Source organism: Mesoplodon densirostris, chromosome 10 (assembly GCF_025265405.1).
Source record: "Mesoplodon densirostris isolate mMesDen1 chromosome 10, mMesDen1 primary haplotype, whole genome shotgun sequence".
Taxonomy (NCBI): Eukaryota; Metazoa; Chordata; class Mammalia; order Artiodactyla; family Ziphiidae; genus Mesoplodon; species Mesoplodon densirostris.
Window position 1 is genome coordinate 74,095,389 of NC_082670.1, and position 21,275 is coordinate 74,116,663.

The 21,275-nt window shown below is 39.5% G+C and overlaps 1 protein-coding gene across 2 annotated transcripts in view; it reads right to left on the reverse strand.

Moving 5' to 3' along the window:
* The window catches only part of SFMBT1 (Scm like with four mbt domains 1), a 126,378-nt gene that overhangs the window by 15,315 nt on the left and 89,788 nt on the right, over positions 1 to 21,275 (reverse strand). For both annotated transcript variants that reach the window (XM_060110226.1, XM_060110225.1), the window contains exons 4-12: positions 18,995 to 19,235; positions 14,537 to 14,625; positions 11,128 to 11,374; positions 10,333 to 10,427; positions 9,727 to 9,828; positions 7,692 to 7,842; positions 4,940 to 5,022; positions 2,464 to 2,590; positions 1,290 to 1,403 (exon numbers count right to left, since the gene is read on the reverse strand). In XM_060110226.1, the coding sequence (XP_059966209.1) occupies positions 1,290 to 1,403; positions 2,464 to 2,590; positions 4,940 to 5,022; positions 7,692 to 7,842; positions 9,727 to 9,828; positions 10,333 to 10,427; positions 11,128 to 11,374; positions 14,537 to 14,625; positions 18,995 to 19,235 (1,249 nt within the window). The remainder of the gene's footprint in view (positions 1 to 1,289; positions 1,404 to 2,463; positions 2,591 to 4,939; positions 5,023 to 7,691; positions 7,843 to 9,726; positions 9,829 to 10,332; positions 10,428 to 11,127; positions 11,375 to 14,536; positions 14,626 to 18,994; positions 19,236 to 21,275) is intronic.

Sequence of the window (21,275 nt, forward strand, 5' to 3'; positions counted from 1 at the left end):
ACTTGTGTATAAGTTTTTATGTGGATATATGTTTTCATTTCTCATGAGTATAGAGCTCTATATTTAACACTTCAAGGAACTGCCAGATTGTTTTCCAAAGCAGCTACACCATTTTATTTCCCCCCAGAAAATATTCATAGAAGTTGGCTGCCCCAGGGAGGCTTAAAAATATTATTTTTGGTTTCTGTATAAAGACATAGCAATACTTATAGTACTTGCTAGTTAAAAAAACACAGATCTAGGGTTTTTTTTTTTTTGCGGTACACGGGCCTCTCACTGCTGTGGCCTCTCCCGTTGCAGAGCACAGGCTCCGGACGCGCAGGCTCAGCGGCCATGGCTCACGGGCCCAGTCGCTCCGCGGCATGTGGAATCTTCCCGGACTGGGGCACGAACCCACGTCCCCTGCATCGGCAGGCGGACTCTCAACCACTGCGCCGCCAGGGAAGCCCTCAGAACTAGGTTTTAAATATAGGTGACCCTTGAACAATGCAGGGGTTGGAGTGCCAACCCCCAAGCAGTCGAAGATCCATGTATAACTTTACATTCCACCCTCCGTATGTGCAGTTCTGCATCCGCGGATTCAACCATCCAGGGGTCATGTAGTACTGCAGTACGTATTTATTGAAACAAATCCACATACAAGTAGACCCACACAGTTCAAACCCACATTGTTCAAGGGTCAACTGTACTTTAAAGGAGAAAATTTTATGGTATATAAATATCTCTCAATAAAGCTGTTTTTAAAAGTTGGGGGGGGATCACTTTAAGATTAGGTTACAAAACATGGGGACTGTGTCTTGCTCAATCTCTCACTCTCTTGCTTGCTGGCTCTGATGGAAGCCAACTCCTGTGCTGTGAGCTCCCCCACAAAGTGGTCCACATGACAAGAAACTGAGGGAAGCCTCCAACTGACAGTCAACAAGGAACTGAGGCCCTCAGTCCAAGAGCCCACAAGGAAATGAATTCCTGCCCACAACCATCTGAGTAAACTTGGGAGCAGATCCTCCCCCAGTTGGGCCTTGAGATAACAAGAGCCCTGCTGACACTCTGAATGCAGCCCCACCAGAGACTCAGATCCAGAGGTCCCAGCTAAGTTGTGTCAGATTCCTGACCTACAGAAAATGTGAGATAATAAATGTTTTGTTGCAATGAATGATTTCCTATGCAGAAATGGATAACCAGAATATCATTTTATTTTTCTCTGAAATGTCCAGATTCATCCTACTTGGTAACAGCCACACAGCAAATTATTTAACAATCAATCCTTTGACCCAGAAATAGACAGCTACCTCGTGCTCGGCGAGGAGTGCTGAGGGGATGGCCATTGGTTTCACACCAGCCCAAAGGAAATATATGCATGGATTCCACATTCACAATAAATTCAGGTATGGGTTTCTTAGAACCTGTTTAGATTTAAAAAAAATTTTTAAAGACTATTAAATAGCTTTCTTCATAAACTACTTTCTAGACAATGTTCTAGTAGACAGTGTTCTACTGTTGCAATAATACAGACACAAAGTCTCTTAAGCAAGTTCCCTTTACACAGAAGTCATACTTTTTCATGTGTGACAAACATTAAGAGAAAAAGCAAACTGTCCCCCAAGCGTAACTGTATAAAGACCAAAACAGGTAGTCAATGTACAGGGTGACCCTTAGTTAGGGAACAGCAAATAAGCACCTAGAACTACCAGTAATATCATTCAGATGGTTGACAAATATGGTCATCAATTCCATGAAATAACTGGAAAATAAAAGGCAAACGTTATAGTTCTACTCAATAAAAACATTACTTCTGGTACTCAGGAACAAACCAGAAGTTAGATTGGTGGGCTCAAATCAGAAAGTGATGTAAACAAAGTTGCTCAGCAGAGGTTGCATAAACATGTACATCCAATGCTGTCCATGACACCTATGTTAAAGGCCGATTCTACAAACCGGGAACAACAGTAAGTACCGAGTCTGACTATTCAGTAGTGAATAAAAAGAAACCCAGGCATAGTTAGCTGTAATGCTGAGTACTCACATACTACTTTCTGTCCACAAACCTGTCCCATCACTGAATATTACTTTTAGCATAATATATCTTTTCAATTTTACATACTTTTTGGTTCTACTGGTTGGGGGCAACCAAAATATAATCTCTCGAATAAGCTAGTTACTAATGCTCACGCTCATGTATTTTGGTCACATCAAAATATATGCTATTTAACCTGTATTTTTCCATTCAAGGAAACAGGGGCCCATATAAGTGAAGGCTTTTATTCGTATTCATTCCCTAAAATTTGAAGGTCAAGGACAGGAAGATGAATTTTTAGCTCAGAGTCCTACATTACAAATTAGAAGTCTCTGAACAAGACCCCTATTTAGCTAATCAATTAAGTTTAACAAGCCACATTACAGGGGTAAACAGGAAGGCAAAGAAGAGTGGTCAGACGAAGGCTTCTCAGGGGTGTTGACGCTTACCCTCCAACTGGAGCCACAGGTAGGAGCCTCTCACTGCAGTAATGGTGGCAACGCACACTTCTTCAGGGAGAAGAGGGTTCACTGCCTCAAGCTTCATGTTCTCCTTAAATTCATGCTCAGAAATTGACTAGAAGATAAATTAATCAAATACATACTCAGTATTAACTCACGTGCTCATCTGAGAGAACTTTCCAAGTAACAGTTAATCCTAGAGTAACTCCTCCATCCTACACCCCAGGGTAACTGTCCCTTCCCCTCCTACAGAAGATAAGATTTATCCTCCAGAGGGTAAAACATCAGATCCCTGGGCAGGAGGACACAGGAACTATTGAGGGCATGCATGCTGTCCAGAACAGAGATTAGCATGTGGAATGCTGAGGCCCAGTCCCTGCTTCTACCCTCCATGCAAGCAAATGGAAGAGACCTCTTGTGGCAATATGAAGCACAAGAAGGAACACATGAAGATATGGATTTAGGTTTCCCCAACAAATGGCCAGACAGATCTTACCCAATAGGGAAGTTCAAGGTTGACAAGCCCCACCCACATGCTCAGAGCTTCCAGTCAGCTTTTTCTTTTAGTCTCCCATTTCTTAAATATAAGCAAGCAAATTCCACCAAGGAATTACCAGATATCTAAATATATGAAAGCTAGAGACCAAAACAGACAAAACAAGCAACTTGGAGAAAACAGATTATGCAAGAAGAAAACTCACAAAAGGTGGGGGTAATTAACATCCTCTGAAAGATGAGAAAAACTATTGCATCTTTAAAATAAGAACAGTATGTTATTAAAAATATTCAGAAATAGTTTTTAAAAATTAAAAATGTGATATCAAAAATTAAAAACTCAAAATAAGGGTTGAAAGATAAAGTTTAGGAAATCTTCCAGCAAGCAAAGCAAAAAAAACCCCCTAAGAAACAGGAAAAGCAGTGGGGGTGGGGAGGGTGCGGCAGAATTGGAGGCCTGGTCCAGAAGGCCACCAAAATGAGAATTCCAGAAGGAGAAGAGAGAAAAAGAAAAGGAAATCAAAGAAGAGATCCAAGGGAACTTCCCAGCACAGAGAGGCGCAAGTTTCCAGAGAGAATTTGCTCTCCACGCTCCAGCACATGGGTGAAGACAGGCCAAGCCATGGCTTGACACTGAAAGGGAGTGACAAAAGAGACTCTATAACCTTCCAGGGATAGAGAAAAGGGCAGGTCATATATGAAAGATCAAGAATAAGAATGGCTTTCAACTTCTCAATACCAACACTATAAGGTAGAAAACAACGGAGGTTTTCAAAATTCTAAAGTGAAATAACTTCCATTCTAAAATTCCACATTGAGCCAAACGATCAGTCAAGTTAGTAGAGTGAACATATTTTCAAACACCAGAAGTCTACTAACACATCTCTTGCATCCCATTTCAGGAAGCTACTGAGAGACAGGCTCCATCAAAACAAGGGAATAAACCAAAAAAGAAGAGGCCATGAGATATATATAACAGGGATCCCAAGTCCTAAGAAGAAGGAGAGGCAATTCCTTGGGTGACACAGCAGAGCAGTTTCCAGAATTAAAACTACATGGCAAGCCAAGACAGTAACCTGTCTAAAAAGAGGTTGCTAAGAGGGGTGTCTCTAAAAAAATATATTAGACATGACAGATTTCCTGATACGCTAATAGTCTTGAGAATCTACTGGAAGGTGTGGGAAGAACTAGTATTATAAGCAAAGAAAACTAGGCTATGAAAAACAAGGCAATTATTAATTTGAGGACAAATAAAAGAAGAAAACAATCACAAAATACTACACTGCTAATCTGTGAGTAACACCTAAATGCCCATGATAATGTAAATACTCAAATTCAGACTTAACCAAGAATTGTATTATCACTCTAATAGGAAGAGGAGATAGGTAAGACAGAGGAGAAAGGTAAGGTAAAATAGCTAGATTACTCACTTACCGTAATATAGAATTGAGAGACACATCTAAAATTAACTCAAAAGATAGCAGCGAATTATAAGTGAGGAAGTATAAATATAAGAATAACAAACAGTGAGAAGAATAGGAAGTGAATACTTCTGGGAAGGGAAGCCATGGAAAGGGACAGAGCAGGAAACTGTTGTTTTATGTTCTAAGCTTTTTACTGCTGTTTGGCTTTGTAAATCATAAATAAGTTTAATAATTTTCTCTCCTTAATATTTCATCATTTTTTCATATTAATGGACCATCAAAACAAATCATAAACTAAAATTTTAAATTCACATGATTTCAGCTAATAAAAAAAACCAAATTGATAAACTGTTAAGCTAATTAAATTAACAAATTAACTTCCGCAGCAAATGAAATTTTCCTTGGACAATTTTATTACAATCAACAAGAGGCGTTTTGGGGGTGCATGAGAGAACTGGCTTCAGAGTAAACATCATTACAGCAAGGGAAGCACAGCAGTCCCCAGCAGCCCCGAAGCAGTGGCCCTGAGGGGACAGGATTCTCACCGGAGGGAAGCACCTCTGGGGAGCAGCTTCAGCACCACACTGTTTGAGGTAGTCGGCCCAATCAAAGTCCTGGCCTGGGTAGCCTAGGTAGGGACAAAAGAGCAATGATTCACACCTCACGTGCCTGCCTGGCTTTGCCACTCTGCCAGGTGTCCACCCACAACTTCTAATTTTGCTAATTTGAGGACTTTGATCATTTTAGAGAGGGGAAAAAACACCCTATTAAATCCAAAGTATTAATTTTATAAAATAGAGCAACTCTGGATAAATTTTTAAACTCACACTTCAAATTAGGCATTTATTTGAACAATATTTTATATGATTAGTTGTTGACAATTTACCAAAAGAATTTAAGACAGTTATGACTGAATTTGATTTGTGCTAATAAATCCAGTCTCTAAAGGAGAGAGACCCAGGGTCTAAAGGAAAAGAGGCAACAAACAACCTAGAGCACTATTTAATCAGTGAAGACTTCTTTCTTTCGCAAAGCTATTCCCTTAAACATGTCTTAGCAACTACTAATATTCCCAGCACAGGTTTCAGATTCGTGTTCTATAGAGTCTCAGTGCTCTATAAGCTGAATCATGAATTCATTTCAGGAAAAAAGCTGAGCTTAATTCCCCACTTAAGTCTACAGGTTCTTGGCAGAAGCCCCTCTAACCTGACATCCTGATGGCACCGGCTCTGTGCAAGGAGCTGGACTGAGTCCGGCTGCCCCGCCGTGTCTGAGCTCACCTCCGCTCCCCAGAGCTCAATGTCCCACAGGCACAGAGCAGGCTACTCAAGAGTACACCAGCCTACAGCCAAACAGCCCCTGCAGTCACCTCCTCTGCCCACCTCAGACTGGCACCATGTTCTCTCTGCCTCCCCCTCAATTCCTGACAGTAAATTATCTACCATTTTTACATAATCCACTACTTTCCTTCTATTGATATTCACAAAGACAGCTGAGTTGTCTACAACAATGCTGAGAGAGGTGGTATCTTTAATAAATTTTTTTTTCTTCTCATGTAATGGCAGCGGGCAGGAGAAGGAACTTGGGATGTTCAGAGCTTCCTGCAAAGCAAGAACTTGCTCCTGTAGGTATGTCCCCCCAACCATCACCACCAGGCAGGCACTCCCACCATCTGTTCACTGATGAGGGAGAACGTGGGGGGTTCTGTTACTGTTTTCCCCTATTTACTCATTGAAGGAACTACCATTCTCACTTTTGTTTCCCCCGTGACAAGTCCAATGCCCGGCTCAAAGCAAACATTCTACAAAATGTTTGTTGGATGAATGAAGGCTGAACAGAAAACAAAGATTCAGAGTCTGTGACTCTTATTAACAGAAAAGAGCACTTCCAGCCCAGTGTTCCAGCAGTCACCATTTAGAAAGTGAAGCTATGTTTTACTAAGAGCTTACCAATAAAGTATATACACGGCCAGTCAAATAATCTGATTTGCTGACATAAAAATCAGATAAACACCTTACACTTCCAGATACTCTAAGTTAAAAAAATACCTAAAATTTCAGCTCAAATAAGTCATATTTAGTAACCTTGATTAAAGGGTCAAAGATTAAATTTTGCAAAGTTGCAAACATGAGGAAAATGAGCTGCTACCTTCCTACTTACAGCCTGAGTTCTACTTTTGACCATAAATCTCCCTCTGAGGTCCAAAGAGTCTCCCTCTAAGAGGAGGCCCAGAAACCTAAAAATCAGTAATCTACCTCCTAATTCTGGCTCTAAGGCCTCTTCTCATAAATCAGCTCCCAAGACTCATTGCATCCTACCCTCACCCCTGTTGCCTCCCAGCAGACACAGATGGAATGAACTAAGGAAGCTGCATGGAACCCCAGGATGTTATGAAGATATTTATCAAGGTAGTAGGACATACTTTACTAGTTTTTTTTTTTTTTTTGCGGTACGCGGGCCTCTCACTGTTGTGGCCTCTCCCGTTGCGGAGCACAGGCTCTGGACGGGCAGGCTCAGTGGCCATGGCTCACGGGCCTAGCCGCTCTGTGGCATGTGAGATCTTCCCGGACCGGGGCATGAACCCGTGTCCCCTGCATTGGCAGGCGGACTCTCAACCACTGCATCACCAGGGAAGCCCTAGTTTTTTGGTTTTTTAAAAAAATATTTATTTATTTATTTGGTTGCACCTGTCTTAGTTGTGGCAGGTGGGCTCCTTAGTTGTGGCTCGCCAGCTCCTTAGTTGTGGCATGCGTGTGCAATCTAGTTCCCTGACCAGGGATTGAACCCCGGCCCCCTGCATTGGGAGCGCAGAGTCCTAACCACTGTGCCACCAGGTAAGTCCCTATTTACTAGTTTTTTTTTTTTTTTTTTTTTTTTTCTTTTTTGCGGTATGCGGGCCTCTCACTGTTGTGGCCTCCCCCGTTGCGGAGCACAGGCTCCGGACGCGCAGGCTCCGGACGCGCAGGCTCAGCGGCCATGGCTCACGGGCCCAGCCGCTCCGCAGCATATGGGATCCTCCCAGACCGGGGCACGAACCCGTATCCCCTGCATCGGCAGGCGGACTCTCAACCACTTGCGCCACCAGGGAGGCCCCCTATTTACTAGTTTTTAAGCTTAATTTATAACTTTTAAATATGTAGATACTGGAATCTAGGTCTTTGTTTACTCTTGTCTTGGGCCCCCAAAACATTAAGGACAGGATTGGGTGTGAGGAGAGAGGGGGACAAAAGATCCAGGTAAAGCCATCTGATAAATCTCATTTCGAAGCAAACAAATCAGAAAAGAATGAATACACACCAGGAGGGGGACTGATGTGTAAACCATTCTTCAGACCCCACTGCACAGGGAAAATACCAGGACTGTCAGCATGACACACGAAGGATCGCTGTGCACGATTCTCTGGTCGCAAATCATCCATTTCCACCAGAAAATACTTCTCATCAAAAACCTGTATGTATGATTTAACACATAAAATAGACAAATTTTTTTTTAATTGGGGTATAGCTGCTTTACAATGTTGTGCTAGTTCCTGCTGTACAACGAAGTCAATCAGCTATATGTATACATATACCCCCTCCCTCTGGGACCTCCCTCCCACCCGTCCCACCCATCTAGGTCACCACAGAGCACCGAGCTGAGCTCCCTGCGCTATACAGAAGGTTCCCACTAGCTGTTTTACACGTGGTAGTGTATATATTTCAATCCCAATACGTGTATGTTTATGCACGCGTGTACACACACACACGCGTCATTTCCTTGGCAGAGCTGAACATGTTACAAAAGTTAATGGCCACATTAATAGTAACATTAAGTGTTTTTTAATACTACTACTAAGCACTCAGTAAATGTTATCTCTGTGTCAGGCGCTGTTTAAATGCTTTTTTTGTATTAATTCAGCTTTAATCTTCCTAACACTCTAACGAGGTACCATTATCAACCCCATTTTGCAGAAAAAGAAACTGAGTTTAAAAAGCAGTTAAATAACCTGCTCCATGTTACACTGACAGGAAGAAACAGAACGTAGATTTAAATCCAAGTTGTTGAGCTCCAAACAAGCTTAGTTCAGGCTCAGTGAGGAGTCAACTACACCAGTTTATTAGATCAGACCCTAGCCTAGTTTCAAATGCCAAAGAGAAGGTTTTATGAAACTCCCCTGGCTCCTTACCACCTACCCTTCAACTCCAGAAAGGACCTTCTGATCCCACTGCAGGTTCAGAATCCCTTCTTGTTCTTTTTTTCCCCCTCCTTTTGTGAAGTTACTCTTTTTTAAAAAAAATAAATTTATTTATTTTGTTTTATTTATTTTTGGTTGTGTTGGGTCTTGTTGCTGCACGCAGGCTTTCTCTAGTTGCGGCAAGTGGGGGCTACTCTTTGTTGCAGTGCATGGGCCTCTCACTGTGGTGGCTTTTCTTGTTGCAGAGCATGGGCTCTAGGCGCATGGGCTTCAGTAGCTGTGGCTCGTGGGCTCTAGAGCACAGGCTCAGTAGTTGTGGCACACGGGCTTAGTTGCTCCGTGGCATGTGGGATATTCCCAGACCAGGGTTCAAACCCGTGTCCCCTGCCTTGGCAGGTGGATTCTTAACCACTGTGCCAGCAGGGAAGCCCCCTTCTGGTTCTAAGAATAATCTTCTTCTAAGGTGAGGAAAATTTAAATCTCAACAGGTCAGACGATTCAGTGTCCACATAACTATTCCTCTTGTCACATTTGACTTTTGTTTCTACTTTCAGTAAATGGGCTTCTGCTCTACTCTGAAGAAAGAAATCCTCTACCTTATGCCTCAGTTCTAGTTACTGAGTAACTGGGCCTTGACAACCTGCCCAGTTCTTGTGGTTACTTCTAACAAGAACCTCGCTTTTGTCAGTCTTCCAAAAGATTAAAGTCTGAATCTGGAATCCATGGCTGGAGCAATCCTACTGGCAGATCTTGTGACACTAATCAACTGTTCCTCACACATCTGCTCGCCCAACGAGCCCTGCACCTGGCTGGACACTGATGACACTGCCTGCCTCCAAACTTTCCAGATACCGTGGGCTACCTGCCGCTCAAATCTCCTCTATAGTTATGTACAGCTAGGCCTGCCCCAAAGAATGTGCACCCCACTACTCTGGTGCCCAGGCTTTGGTTAGCTGGGGCAACCAAGCTCTGACAAAGGAATGGGCCACAAAGAACCAGACATTACAAATGTAAAATGTGCACAGAACTAATTCTAGCCTCACAGCTTAGGAGAAACAATGGGTTGGATTAGTGGAGTTTGAAGATTAAAACACTACCAATTTCCTAAACCAGTCACCCTGACGAGAATTCTTACCAAGAGAGTTGCCTCCATTTTACCTTAACAATTGTAGCAGGAGAGATCCCAAAAGGAGACCAGGGATCCACAGCTTCCAATTTCATATTTACAGAGAATGAATGAGTGCCAATCGCTTGTTTATCCTGAAATGCAAATGCCAAGAGTGAATAAAATATAGTATCTGCACATTATTTTTATACTCATATATAGCTGAATACTACTCTTAATTAAAATAATGGAACTGTCCAGCTTCTGGTAAATAATCTAATCCTATAATTGTCTTCCCAGCCTGGAAAAAATTATTTAGGGAAAAAAACCCCAAAGGAAGCACTCTTACTCTCTACATTCTGAACACGAGGGTCATACAGAGGAAAAACAAGTTTATTTTACAACAAGTCAAGGCTATGTAGTTAAGAGTAGAAAAGAAAAGACTCAAAATGCTTTAAGAGCTCTTCAGGAAAAAACCTAGACTACTTTTAGGAAAAAAGGACGATCATCACTCCAGCTAGCCTTCAAACCTCTTCCCTCCTTCAGGCATCACAGCACTCTCACTGACACCAGGGGTTATTATATGCTTTGCCGCCCCCCATATTGCTTTACTCTACTGTGAGAAGATAAGTACCTATCTACAACATTTTTGTTTTTACCTTAAATAAGTAAGATGGTAATGGCTCTTCCTCCTCCTCTTTCACTTTGGCCAAGATCTCTTGCCACTCAACTTCAGTTTTCAGATGTCTGATGGCTTTAGTTAAAACAAGACAGGATGCTTTAAGTGATGTGAGAACTTACACATTTTATAACTGCTCTGAAAGCATTCACATAAAAAAGTCACTTTCCACTGGGAAAAGGAAGGGGTTCAAGCCCACTTATACCATCTTTACTCAGAGAACTTATAACTTTAACTTCAGTACCTTGTCTCCTCTGTTCAGAACCTGGGTAGTGGTTTGGTGAAAATACCTACAGTAAGATCATAAGGATTGCTGTTGTCCACAAAATAATATAATATAGCATCCAAATTGGGGCACATAATAATGAATGTAAATTGATTCAAACATTAACTGTTTTAGTATTATTGGGATATGTTTTAATCAACAATTTGCTTTGAACTCAAGACCTGTCCTATTCCTATAACTATGTACATGCTACCTAGAGAATTTTTCTTCAGTTTTGGTAACGGGTCAGTATGAGTTGGGGCAGAAGTCAGTAGAAGTTGGAGCAGAAGGTATATCAATATGTGTGGCAAATTACTGAGGCAGTAAAGCCAAAAAAACACACAAGGAATTTAACTTCTCCATATACATTTTTTCAATATCCCTATTATGTAAACTAACAAAGGCTTCCATAATATGCAGAATAATGTATTTTTCAGTCTCATAGATATTAATAAAAATATAATAAACAATAATGTAATATTAAAAGAAAAATGTTATATTGCTCCTCACCTGATGGGGGCTGAAGCTCATATCCCTGTTGAGCAGCCCAACCAACATGATGAAGAAACGGATCCAAGTAATACAACCAATGTTCAAAATTATCAGAACTCTCAAGTCCTTCATAACGCAGCTTCAGCCTTCCTCCAATGTTGTCTACTACAGTAACAATCCAAGTACTTAAAGAGTCCTGGAAAGCTTGACATTCTAGCCTGGAACCTGGAGCAATGAGATCTAAAGGATTCCTCCCATTACGGAGCTGTAGGTAAAAAAAGCAAAATGATTATATAAGAGAGGTAACATAATATTTTTAAAATCAAGTTTTAAATGAACTCAAATTAGCCTTTATATTTTTACCCATCCAAAGCTAGTGACACTGAACTGTCTAATATCATACAAGTCTCTATAGTATTATTTCTGGTGATATGAAAATATTTATCTTCAAGAAAGATTTCTATCTCTAGGGCTATGTTATAGTTTCATCTAGAAAGAATATTTAAAATATCATATTACTTAGTCTCTGTAAAAGCAAGTATGATCATCATTTTTTAAAAAATCAAATATGACAAAAGTCAAAATCCCCCACAATCCTACCTCCAGGAAAGAACCATGATAAACGCTTTGGCATATACTCTCTGAGAATGGGTTTTCTACACACAAGTCAACATCCACCAGTGTCTTTTCCTCTTTTGTATTTTTTGAAAAATGTATATTGTTTTTCAATGTGTTTGTCACTTAATATTTCACAGCTATCTTTCTATTATAGCACATATAAATCTCCCTCATTCTTTTAATCTGTTTTATTGACATTATGTATTATACATGGGCAGTAATTTATCCACTTATCTGCTGATGGCATTTCAGTTCTGATTTTTTTACTCATTTCACAATGATGTTCTTATAAATGCAATGAGTGTACTGATTACACTGAGGGAAAGGAAAAGTTTAATTCTCACTCTCTAGATACATATTAAAAGCTAGAAAAAAGAATAAAAACAAAGGCTGATTCAGTATCGTCACTTAACCATTTCTTACTGTTCAAACTTACATTTTTTTCCTAATAAGAACTGCTCGGACTTCCCTGGTGGCACAGTGGTTAAGAATCTGCCTGCCAATGCAGGGGACACGGGTTCAAGCCCTGATCTGGGAAGATCCCACATGTTACGGAGTAACAAAGCCCGTGCACCACAACTACTGAGCCTGTGCTCTAGAGCCCGCGAGCCACAACTACTGAACTCGCGTGCCACAACTACTGAAGCCCGCGTGCCTATAGCCTGTGCTCCGCAACAAGAGAAGCCACCGCAATGAGAAGCCTGCACACCACAACCAAGAGTCGCCCCTGGGCAGCAACAAAAACCCAACGCAGCCAAAAATAAATGAATAAATAAATAAATTTATTTAAAAAAAAAGAACTGCTCTATGACACTTACATATTCATATATATGCAAAAGAACACATGAACAAATGAAGGAACACATTCACAGCTAAAGATAAGAATAGCAGAATCAAGGTCAATGTACTGCAGGATACTTATTAATTCATTTGTCCATGATTTCATTCATTCATTCAAATGTTACTGAGTGTTTAGCTGGGCCCAGACTAAACATAATTAAATGAGTCAGAGTATAGGCATGCATCTGAGATATTGCAGGTTCAGTTCCAGACCACTGCAATAATGTAAATATTGCAATAAAGTGAACCATACTAATTTTTTGGTTTCCCAGTGCATATAAAAATAAAGTTTACACTATATTGTAGTCTATTAAGTGTGCAACAGCATTGTCTAAAAAAAATGCACATATCTTAATTTAAAAATGCAAAACAGGGGCTTCCCTGGTGGCACAGTGGTTGAGAGTCCGCCTGCCGATGCAGGGGACACGGGTTCGTGCCCCGGTCCAGGAGGATCCCACATGCCATGGAGCGGCTGGGCCCGTGAGCCATGGCTGCTGAGCCTGCGTGTCCGGAGCCTGTGCTCCGCAACGGGAGAGGCCACAGCAATGAGAGGCCCACGTACAGCAAAAAAAAAAAAAAAAAAAAAACGAAAACCAATTACAATAGTAACATCAAAGATCACTGATCAGAGATCACCATACAAATATAATAATAATGAAAAGTTTGAAATGTTGTGAGAATTACCAAAATGTAACACAGAAACACAAAGTGAGCAAATACTGTTGGAAAAATAGCGCCGACAGACTTGCTTAAAGCAGGGTTGCCACAATGCTTCAATTTGTAAAAAATGCGGTGTCTGAAATGCACAATAAAGTGAAGCACAATCAAATGAGGTATGCCTGTATAAAATATAAAGATCACCTAGAAACAGAGTGTTTGCCAATCAGTTTAAAGAGGAATTGTGACTGGATCACAGAATTAAATATAACAGTTAACACAATAAAACATTTAGAAGAAAATATAGAAGTAAATCTATATGACCTTGGGTTAAACAAAGCCTTCTTAGATAAGACTCCAAAAGTACAAGCAACAAAAGATAAAAAAAAAAAAAGAAAACGATAGATAAATTGGACAACATCTAAATAAAAAACTTTTGTTCTACAAACAATATCATCAAGAAAGTGAAAAGACAATCTACAGAATTGGAGGAAATATTTTAAAATCATATATCTTGATCTAGACTAATCAGAATTTATAAGGAACTCTTACAACCCAATAATAAAAAGATAAATAACCCAATTTAAAAATGGGCAGATATTTCTCCAAAAAAGCACATAGAAATATGCTCAGTATCATTAATCATTAGGGAAATGCAAATCGAAGTGAGATATTACTTCACACCCACTAGGATAGCTATAACCAAAAAGAGAATAACGGGTGTTGGCAAGGATGTAAAGAAATTGGAACCTTCATAAACTGCATTTCACGTATGATACAAAGAATGTTGCTGGTACGACAGATAGTGACAAAATATAACTTAGAAACGTCATAACCAATAATTTATTTCACAAAAACAAGAAATCTATTTTCACCAACAAGCTCAAAAGCTGTACTAATTTAAAAGAACTGCTGAAAGCAGGTAGGTGGTGGTCCAGTGTCTTCTGAGCAAAAGAAAAGGGGTCTCAAGTCACATGGTGTGGGAGTTACAAATGTCCATGCTGAAGTAGAGTCAGCCCTTGCTCAGTTCCAAGGGAGAGCTCAAAATGGCCACATTTTCCAACTGCATGAAAGAATCTGGAAAACTAGATTTCATGTGTTTGCAACTAATTCAAAAACCTTTTACGCACTGAGCAAGCCACCAGTTTGCAACCTCTGAGGGTAAGTTTACACCCCCCAATACCTATGCCTATGTCTGTACTAATAATGCTGATCTGTCTTGGAGTGGTAAATGAGCATGCAATTTTAAGATTCCTTGGACAGGAAGACTGGAAGGGTTTTCCACACTGATTCTGGAAGCAATAATACTCACGCCCTCTAGCAGCGGAACAGGAGGACTACATGCTCCCATCAGGGTCTGCCGCAGAAACTCATCCCGATCAGACACTTTATCTCTGATGCCTAGATGAAGGAATCATACTGTCAGCCACAAAACACAGAGAAATTAAACTAAGCAGAATACAGAGAAACTAAACCAGTGAAAATGGTTCAGAGGTGCATCTGTCATTTTAATATTTAACAGCCCAACATATTGCTTCTTTGACAGCTTAAAAATAATCCTCCTCTAGATAGAGCTACTTCCTGGTTAGTTTAATAGGAGTTGTATCCAGAAAAAAGAGAATAGGCCCAACTCCCTGTTAGTATAATTTTATCCAAAAATGAACTACTTTATTTTTTATTATGGAATTTTTCAAATATACAGAAAAATAGAGAAAACAGTATAATGAATCCCCAGCTTCAAAAACTGTCACTTCATGGTCAATCTTTATATCTAGACCAGGAGCTGTTAGCAAACGATGAACTGTGGGCTAAATCTGGCCTGCTGTCTTTACTGTAAATAAAGTTTTATTGGAACACAGTCAACATCATTTTTTAAGTACTGCTTTCACATTACAAAGGTAGAGTTGAGCAGCTGTGACAGAAACCACAGGGCCTGAAAAGCCTAAAATATTTTACTATCTGGTCCTTTACAGCTACTTTATCAACCCTGATTTATATCCTCACATACTCCCCCCACCGCAACCCAACCATGGATTATTCAGAAACCAATTCCTGATATCATGTAATTTCATCTAATATAATCTCAGTATGCATTTCTAAAAGAAAATAACTTTTTGTATAACCACAATAACATCACACCTGTAAAAATTACAATAATTCCTTCATATCAAATATCTAGTCCATGTTCAACTTTCCAAAATGTCTCAAAAATGATTTTTTCAATGTTTGGTCAAATCATAATACAAATGAGAGCCATACATTGCAAATGGTTAATATATCAACTAAATCTCTTTTAATGTGTATGTATACCCCACACTCCCTCTTTTTCTTGCAGCATATTTGTTAAGACTCAACATTTTGTCTTATATAGAGTTTTTCAGAGTCTGGTTTTACTGGTTGCCTCCTTGTGGTAACCAGTTGCTCTACTGTCCTTTCCATTTTCTATAAATCAGTATTTAGATCTAGAGGCTTGATCAAATTCAGATTTGGCTCTCTGGGGTGGGGAGTAAGACTACTTCGTAAGTGGAGTTGTATCTTTCCATCAAGAGGCACATTCATTCTATTCTGGTTGTCTCTCGTTCTGTGATGTTAGCAGCTTTTAATGTTCACTACATAGATATACTGATTCATTAGGGGCTAAAAATGGTGATATTCTATCACCCCTTCTTCATTTACTAACCAAAATACTTCTATAAAGAAAAATTTCTCTTCTTCTACTATTTGATCACAAAAAGAAGGCAGGATATATGCTTGATTTTCTTTATTCTTTCTCTGTATTTACCAGCCTTCAAAATTATCAGTTGGCTCTTTAGCATCGTCCCAAGGCGACCAATGAGGGTTTTGTTTAAAAGATTCACCATGAAGTTACAAATTAAATCACATATATGTTTCAGGCCATTGCAGCTGCTGTCCTATTGATGCTCAAAGTGTCTCATCTTTAAGAGGGGGTCTCTTCAGGTTGGCTCCTGAGTCCTTTGACATAACCGTAGTAAAAATAGTTACTGATCTCTTTTTCACTTTTGGTATAAAAAGATGTTCCGTGCTCCTCCTGTACATTTCCTGCCCCCGTCCAGCTTTATCCCACAATACACAAATAATAATTTCAAAATAACATCAACTCTACCCACCAACAATATGATTACTAAAAACAGCTTGAGCTGTTGTTGCTACTTCGGCAATTTTTTTGGTTCCTTTTGGCATAGCCTTACTAGGGACATACATTTAAATTACTGTATTTGAAAGTCACTGAGATAGTTGTTCTCTGGGTAGTTACTTCACAAGCTCCATACACAGGTTTCTTTATTTGCTTCTGCATTTGTTTTTTTACAAATTGTTTTTTTTTTTTTTTTTTTTGCGGTACGCGGGCCTCTCACTGTTGTGGCCTCTCCCGTTGCGGAGCACAGGCTCCGGACGCGCAGGCTCAGCGGCCATGGCTCACGGGCCCAGCCACTCCGCAGCATGTGGGATCTTCCCGGACCGGGGCACGAACCCGTGTCCCCTGCATCGGCAGGCGGACTCTCAACCACTGTGCCACCAGGGAAGCCCGCTCTGGGAGGATTTTATTCTACCCTTTTTCCCTCTTTTTTTTTATTATCCTAACTTGACCTTGTATGAGACTCAACTGAAATCATTTTCTGTTGTTCATGTTTAAATGAGGTGAATTTTCCTATACTCTTAAGATGCGATAGTGGGCCAGGTAGCTTCATGTCTCTAGAGCTTCCTCTTACATTGTTTTTTCACAGAATGTTAATGGCAAGCTAGAAGCCCATTGATAACCCAGGACTCTAACTTCATTTCTAAATACCATCCTTCAAAAAACAAAATGAAACAAAACAAAAAAACCTAGGGCTCCCTGGAGAAATGGCTGATTTCAGGGCTGAGGCAAGGAAAAGTTTCCTGAACAAGAAACTACTCAAAGAATAATGGGACATAGCAAAGGACACATTTGCCAGCTTGAAGGGGTGTCCACTGGCCAAATTTAGGACAGTCTGAGCATCAAAATAAATAATGATAGTAAGGATTACAATCCATTGAATAAAATAATACTCATGAGTCTATACTGACATAGATACATAAATACACACATGCATACATAAATACCTGTGTGTAAATGGTAGAAAAGAGAAAGCTCTTTCTATAGTAGAAAGCCAATTATGAAATAAAGAAGGAATTAGAAAATACCATTTGGTAATCATTAGAGTAATAACTGTTTCAGATAAAAATTATCAATGGATGCCAAAAATAGTGGGTGAAGTTTGAAGAGTAATGAGATAGTTACATAATCTCAAGCTATCTTCCCACAAGATACTTACTAATTAAAAACAGTAAAAGCAATTTTACAGTGGAAAAACTTGGCATATACCAATTTAATCAAGTGATGAAAGTTAATATCACAAGTTAGTTACAGGACAAACCAACAGCATGTGTCTCCTGATATGATGCACCAGAAGGACACAGCATCACTTCTGCATTTTTCCTACCGAAAGTGCACAATCTGAATCTAAGTAAACATCAGACAAACCCAAATTGTGAGACATTCTAAAAAATAGCCAGCCTGTACTCTTCAAAAACGTCAATGCCAAGAAGGACAAAGAAAGGTTAAGGAAACTAAAAAGATATGACAGCTAAATGCACTGAATCCTGGACGAGGAAAAGACATGAGGAATAATGAACAGTACTCAACATAATGAACGTTCCTGGGAAAATCGGCCTGTACCTTTCAAAGATGTCAAAGTCATGAAAGTCAAAGAAAGCCTGAGGAACTGTCCCAGATTAAAGGAATCTTAGGAGACATGACAAATGAATGTTAACACATGATCCAGGATTTTCTTTTACTGTAGAAACATTTTACTATAAAAACATTATTGATAAAAACTGAACAAGGTCTATACATTAAATAACAGTATTATATCAAAGTTAATTTCCTGATTTTATTTTATTGTGTTCATGAATGTCCTTGTTTTTAGAAGTAAAGAGTAAAAGGACATCACATGTACAACTGACTCTCATGGTTCATTAAAAAAACCTGTGTGTGTGTGTGTGTGTGTGTGTGTGTGTGTGAGAGAGAGAGAGAGAGAGAGAGAGAGAGAGAGAGGATAAAGTAAATGTGGTAAAATGCCAACATTTGGGGAAAGTTGGCAGTAAGTGCCCAAGAATTTTCTATAATATTTTTGCAAATCTGAAGTATTTCTGTAAATCTGAAATTATAAAAAAATAAGTTGAAAGTAAAGCATATAAGGTCTGGAATTTTCTTAAGGTCTGTCTTTCCTTTCTGCACACTTATATGACCCTTCTCTTTCTTTTGTCCTATTGTCTCTGTCCTACTTAATTTGGATTCTACTCCCAGTAGGGCTCTTTCCTGAAAGAGAGCTTCAGTTGGTTTATTCTAAGGGTCCACAGGTCCCAGATTGCTTGTAGATGATAGGAGGGAGGACGATATAATCAGAAAGAGAATCAATCTGGCCCAACGTACTCAAAGACAACCAGACCTACAAGTCTCAAACTTAAGAGAGCCTCACAGACCTACAGGATTATAAGCCACAGATGCTTCCTATGAATGTCATAAAAGCCTGAAGCTTAGTGAGCACAGAATATAATTTTTTTAAAGGGAAATGTAAATTATTCCTTATAAATACTGTTATTCAAAATGCTAACCCAAAGAAGTCAGGAAGACCTATGTGCTTGGGAAACTGAAAACCTAAGACTGTGGACAGCCCAAATTTTCCTACAGCAACACCACATCACGCCTTGATACGAAGTATCGCATTACCTTCCGGGGCTTCGAGGGTCTTCTTATTCTGCTCACACCACCCAATGGGGTAGAGGTCAGCCTTCCTGATGTCACACCAGAAGTCTGCTCTCCGGTCCTCCCCGTAGCCATCGTAGCGGAGGAGGAGCAACTGCTCACAGGTGGTAATGATGGTGGCAACCCAGTAGGTTTCAGGATCGTCTTTCACAACCACCTCCAGTTTCATCCCAGGAGCAAATCCATTCTGCAAACGTGTGTCCACCTGAACAGGGAAATGTTATTAACCACCAGAAAAACATCTCAAATGAATACTTCTTTGGCCAACATTCTTTAAGACTTACAATTCTGAAGCACTAAATGCAATAAAATCTTCTCAAGGGAAACCTGAGAAATTCCAATTCTAACTCACAGGAGTGATCCAAACAAAACAGGGACTAGCAATGCTGCTCTGTTCCATCTGACTCTGAAGGAGCTTTAAGAGAACTCAATATTCCACCAAAGCAGTCTATTATGATTATAGAATATGCTTTCTATTAAGTATACAAATCACTAAATGTTCACCATTTTAACAACCTTCAACACATTAAGTTTTCAAGAGTGATTTCTCGATCATTCAAAAGAAAATTTATGAAGCTAGAAAAGGTAAAGGACAAAAATAAGTTATATTGATAATAAATTAGTATAATATGTACCATACAAAAGGAGCCATATTTCCCAGTTTCCCTAAAACAGTCTGTGTTTACACCTGTTATTCCTGAATAATAATAATGCCTCTTATCTCTCTCAAAAGTGTCCTAATTTAGATGATAAATTATATGGTCACAAAGTTAGGGGTCTGCAATTCTGGAACTCCTGTATGTGTATACTAAAATTAAATAAATATACTATGGATAATGAGAGCCAGGTTTCTCACTGTGGGAGAAAGAAGTAAAAATAAGAAGAGGGGAATGGGACTTCCCTGGCAGTCCAGTGGTTAAGACTCCATGCTTCCACTGCAGGGGGCATGGGTTCAATCCCTGGTGAGGGAACTAAGATCCTGCATGCTGCACGGCACAGCCAAAAATAATAATAATAATAAAATAGAATAAAATTTTAAAAAGAAGAAGGTAAAACCAGAATGAATCTTGTGGTGTTGATCTGAAATCAGAGGTGTGGATGCCAAAATGACTATTACGACTACGATATCTGCATAATCTCAAAGGTTCTCTCCACAAAATTCTTCTTAGTCGCAAAGGGGAAAACAGTAACATTACGGTGAAGAAATCTGGCAGATGCCACCTTAACTAATGGATCAAAGTTAATATCACCAGTCCTAAAACATCAATATCATACCAGAAAAGCACATCATCATTTCTATGACATTCTTGCCAAATGCATAAACTCAAGCTCATCATGAGAAAACCCAAACGCAAATTGAGAAACATTCTACAAAATAACTTGTATATGATATGCACTTCAAAAGTATCCAGGCCATGAAAGACAGAGAGAGAATGAGGAACTGTCCCACACTAGAGGAGACGATGAAGACATGACAACTAAGTGCAATGTGGCCATCATAACCACTGGAAAGTGAGGGGGCTCCTGGAAAGGAGAGGCCAGAGAGGGAAAGTCCACATTCTGTGTAAAATTCCTCCCCATTCTAATCACTAACCTGCTGCACTCCTGAAAAGTAATCACTATCCTGAATTATAACACTACAGTTTAACACTGCCTGTGTTTCAGCACTATGTTAGCAAAATTATGCAGTATGAATGTTTTTCTGTGTGGGGCTTCTCTTGCCCAACATTGCTTATGAGATTCATTTGTGCTGTTGCATGTAACAGTACTTTATGTCTTCTCACTCCTGTATAGTATTCCATTATACAAATATGCCATAATTTATCCATTCTAATGCTCCTCATAGTAGGCACTCTGGGTAGGTCACAGTTTTGGAAGACTACTGATAATATTCTCATAATTATATGAATAGTTTTGTATGTCATTTGATGCATACCTACACGGATTCCTATAATAAAAAGACAAATATTTTCCAAAGTGGCTGTACCAATGTACTCTGCCAGTAGTATACAAGAAATCCTTCTGCCTTAACATTCTAACCAACATTACTGTATTTTCTACCTTTTTCATTTTAACCATTTTGAAACATGTATTATCTCACTGTAATTTTAATTTGCATTTTCTGATTATTAATAGAGTTGAGAATCTTTTTATTTATTAGCCATTTAGATTTCTTCTTCTGGGGAATGCCTAAATTTCTTGCCAATTTTTAATTGAGTCAATATTCTGGATATCAGTCTGGCAA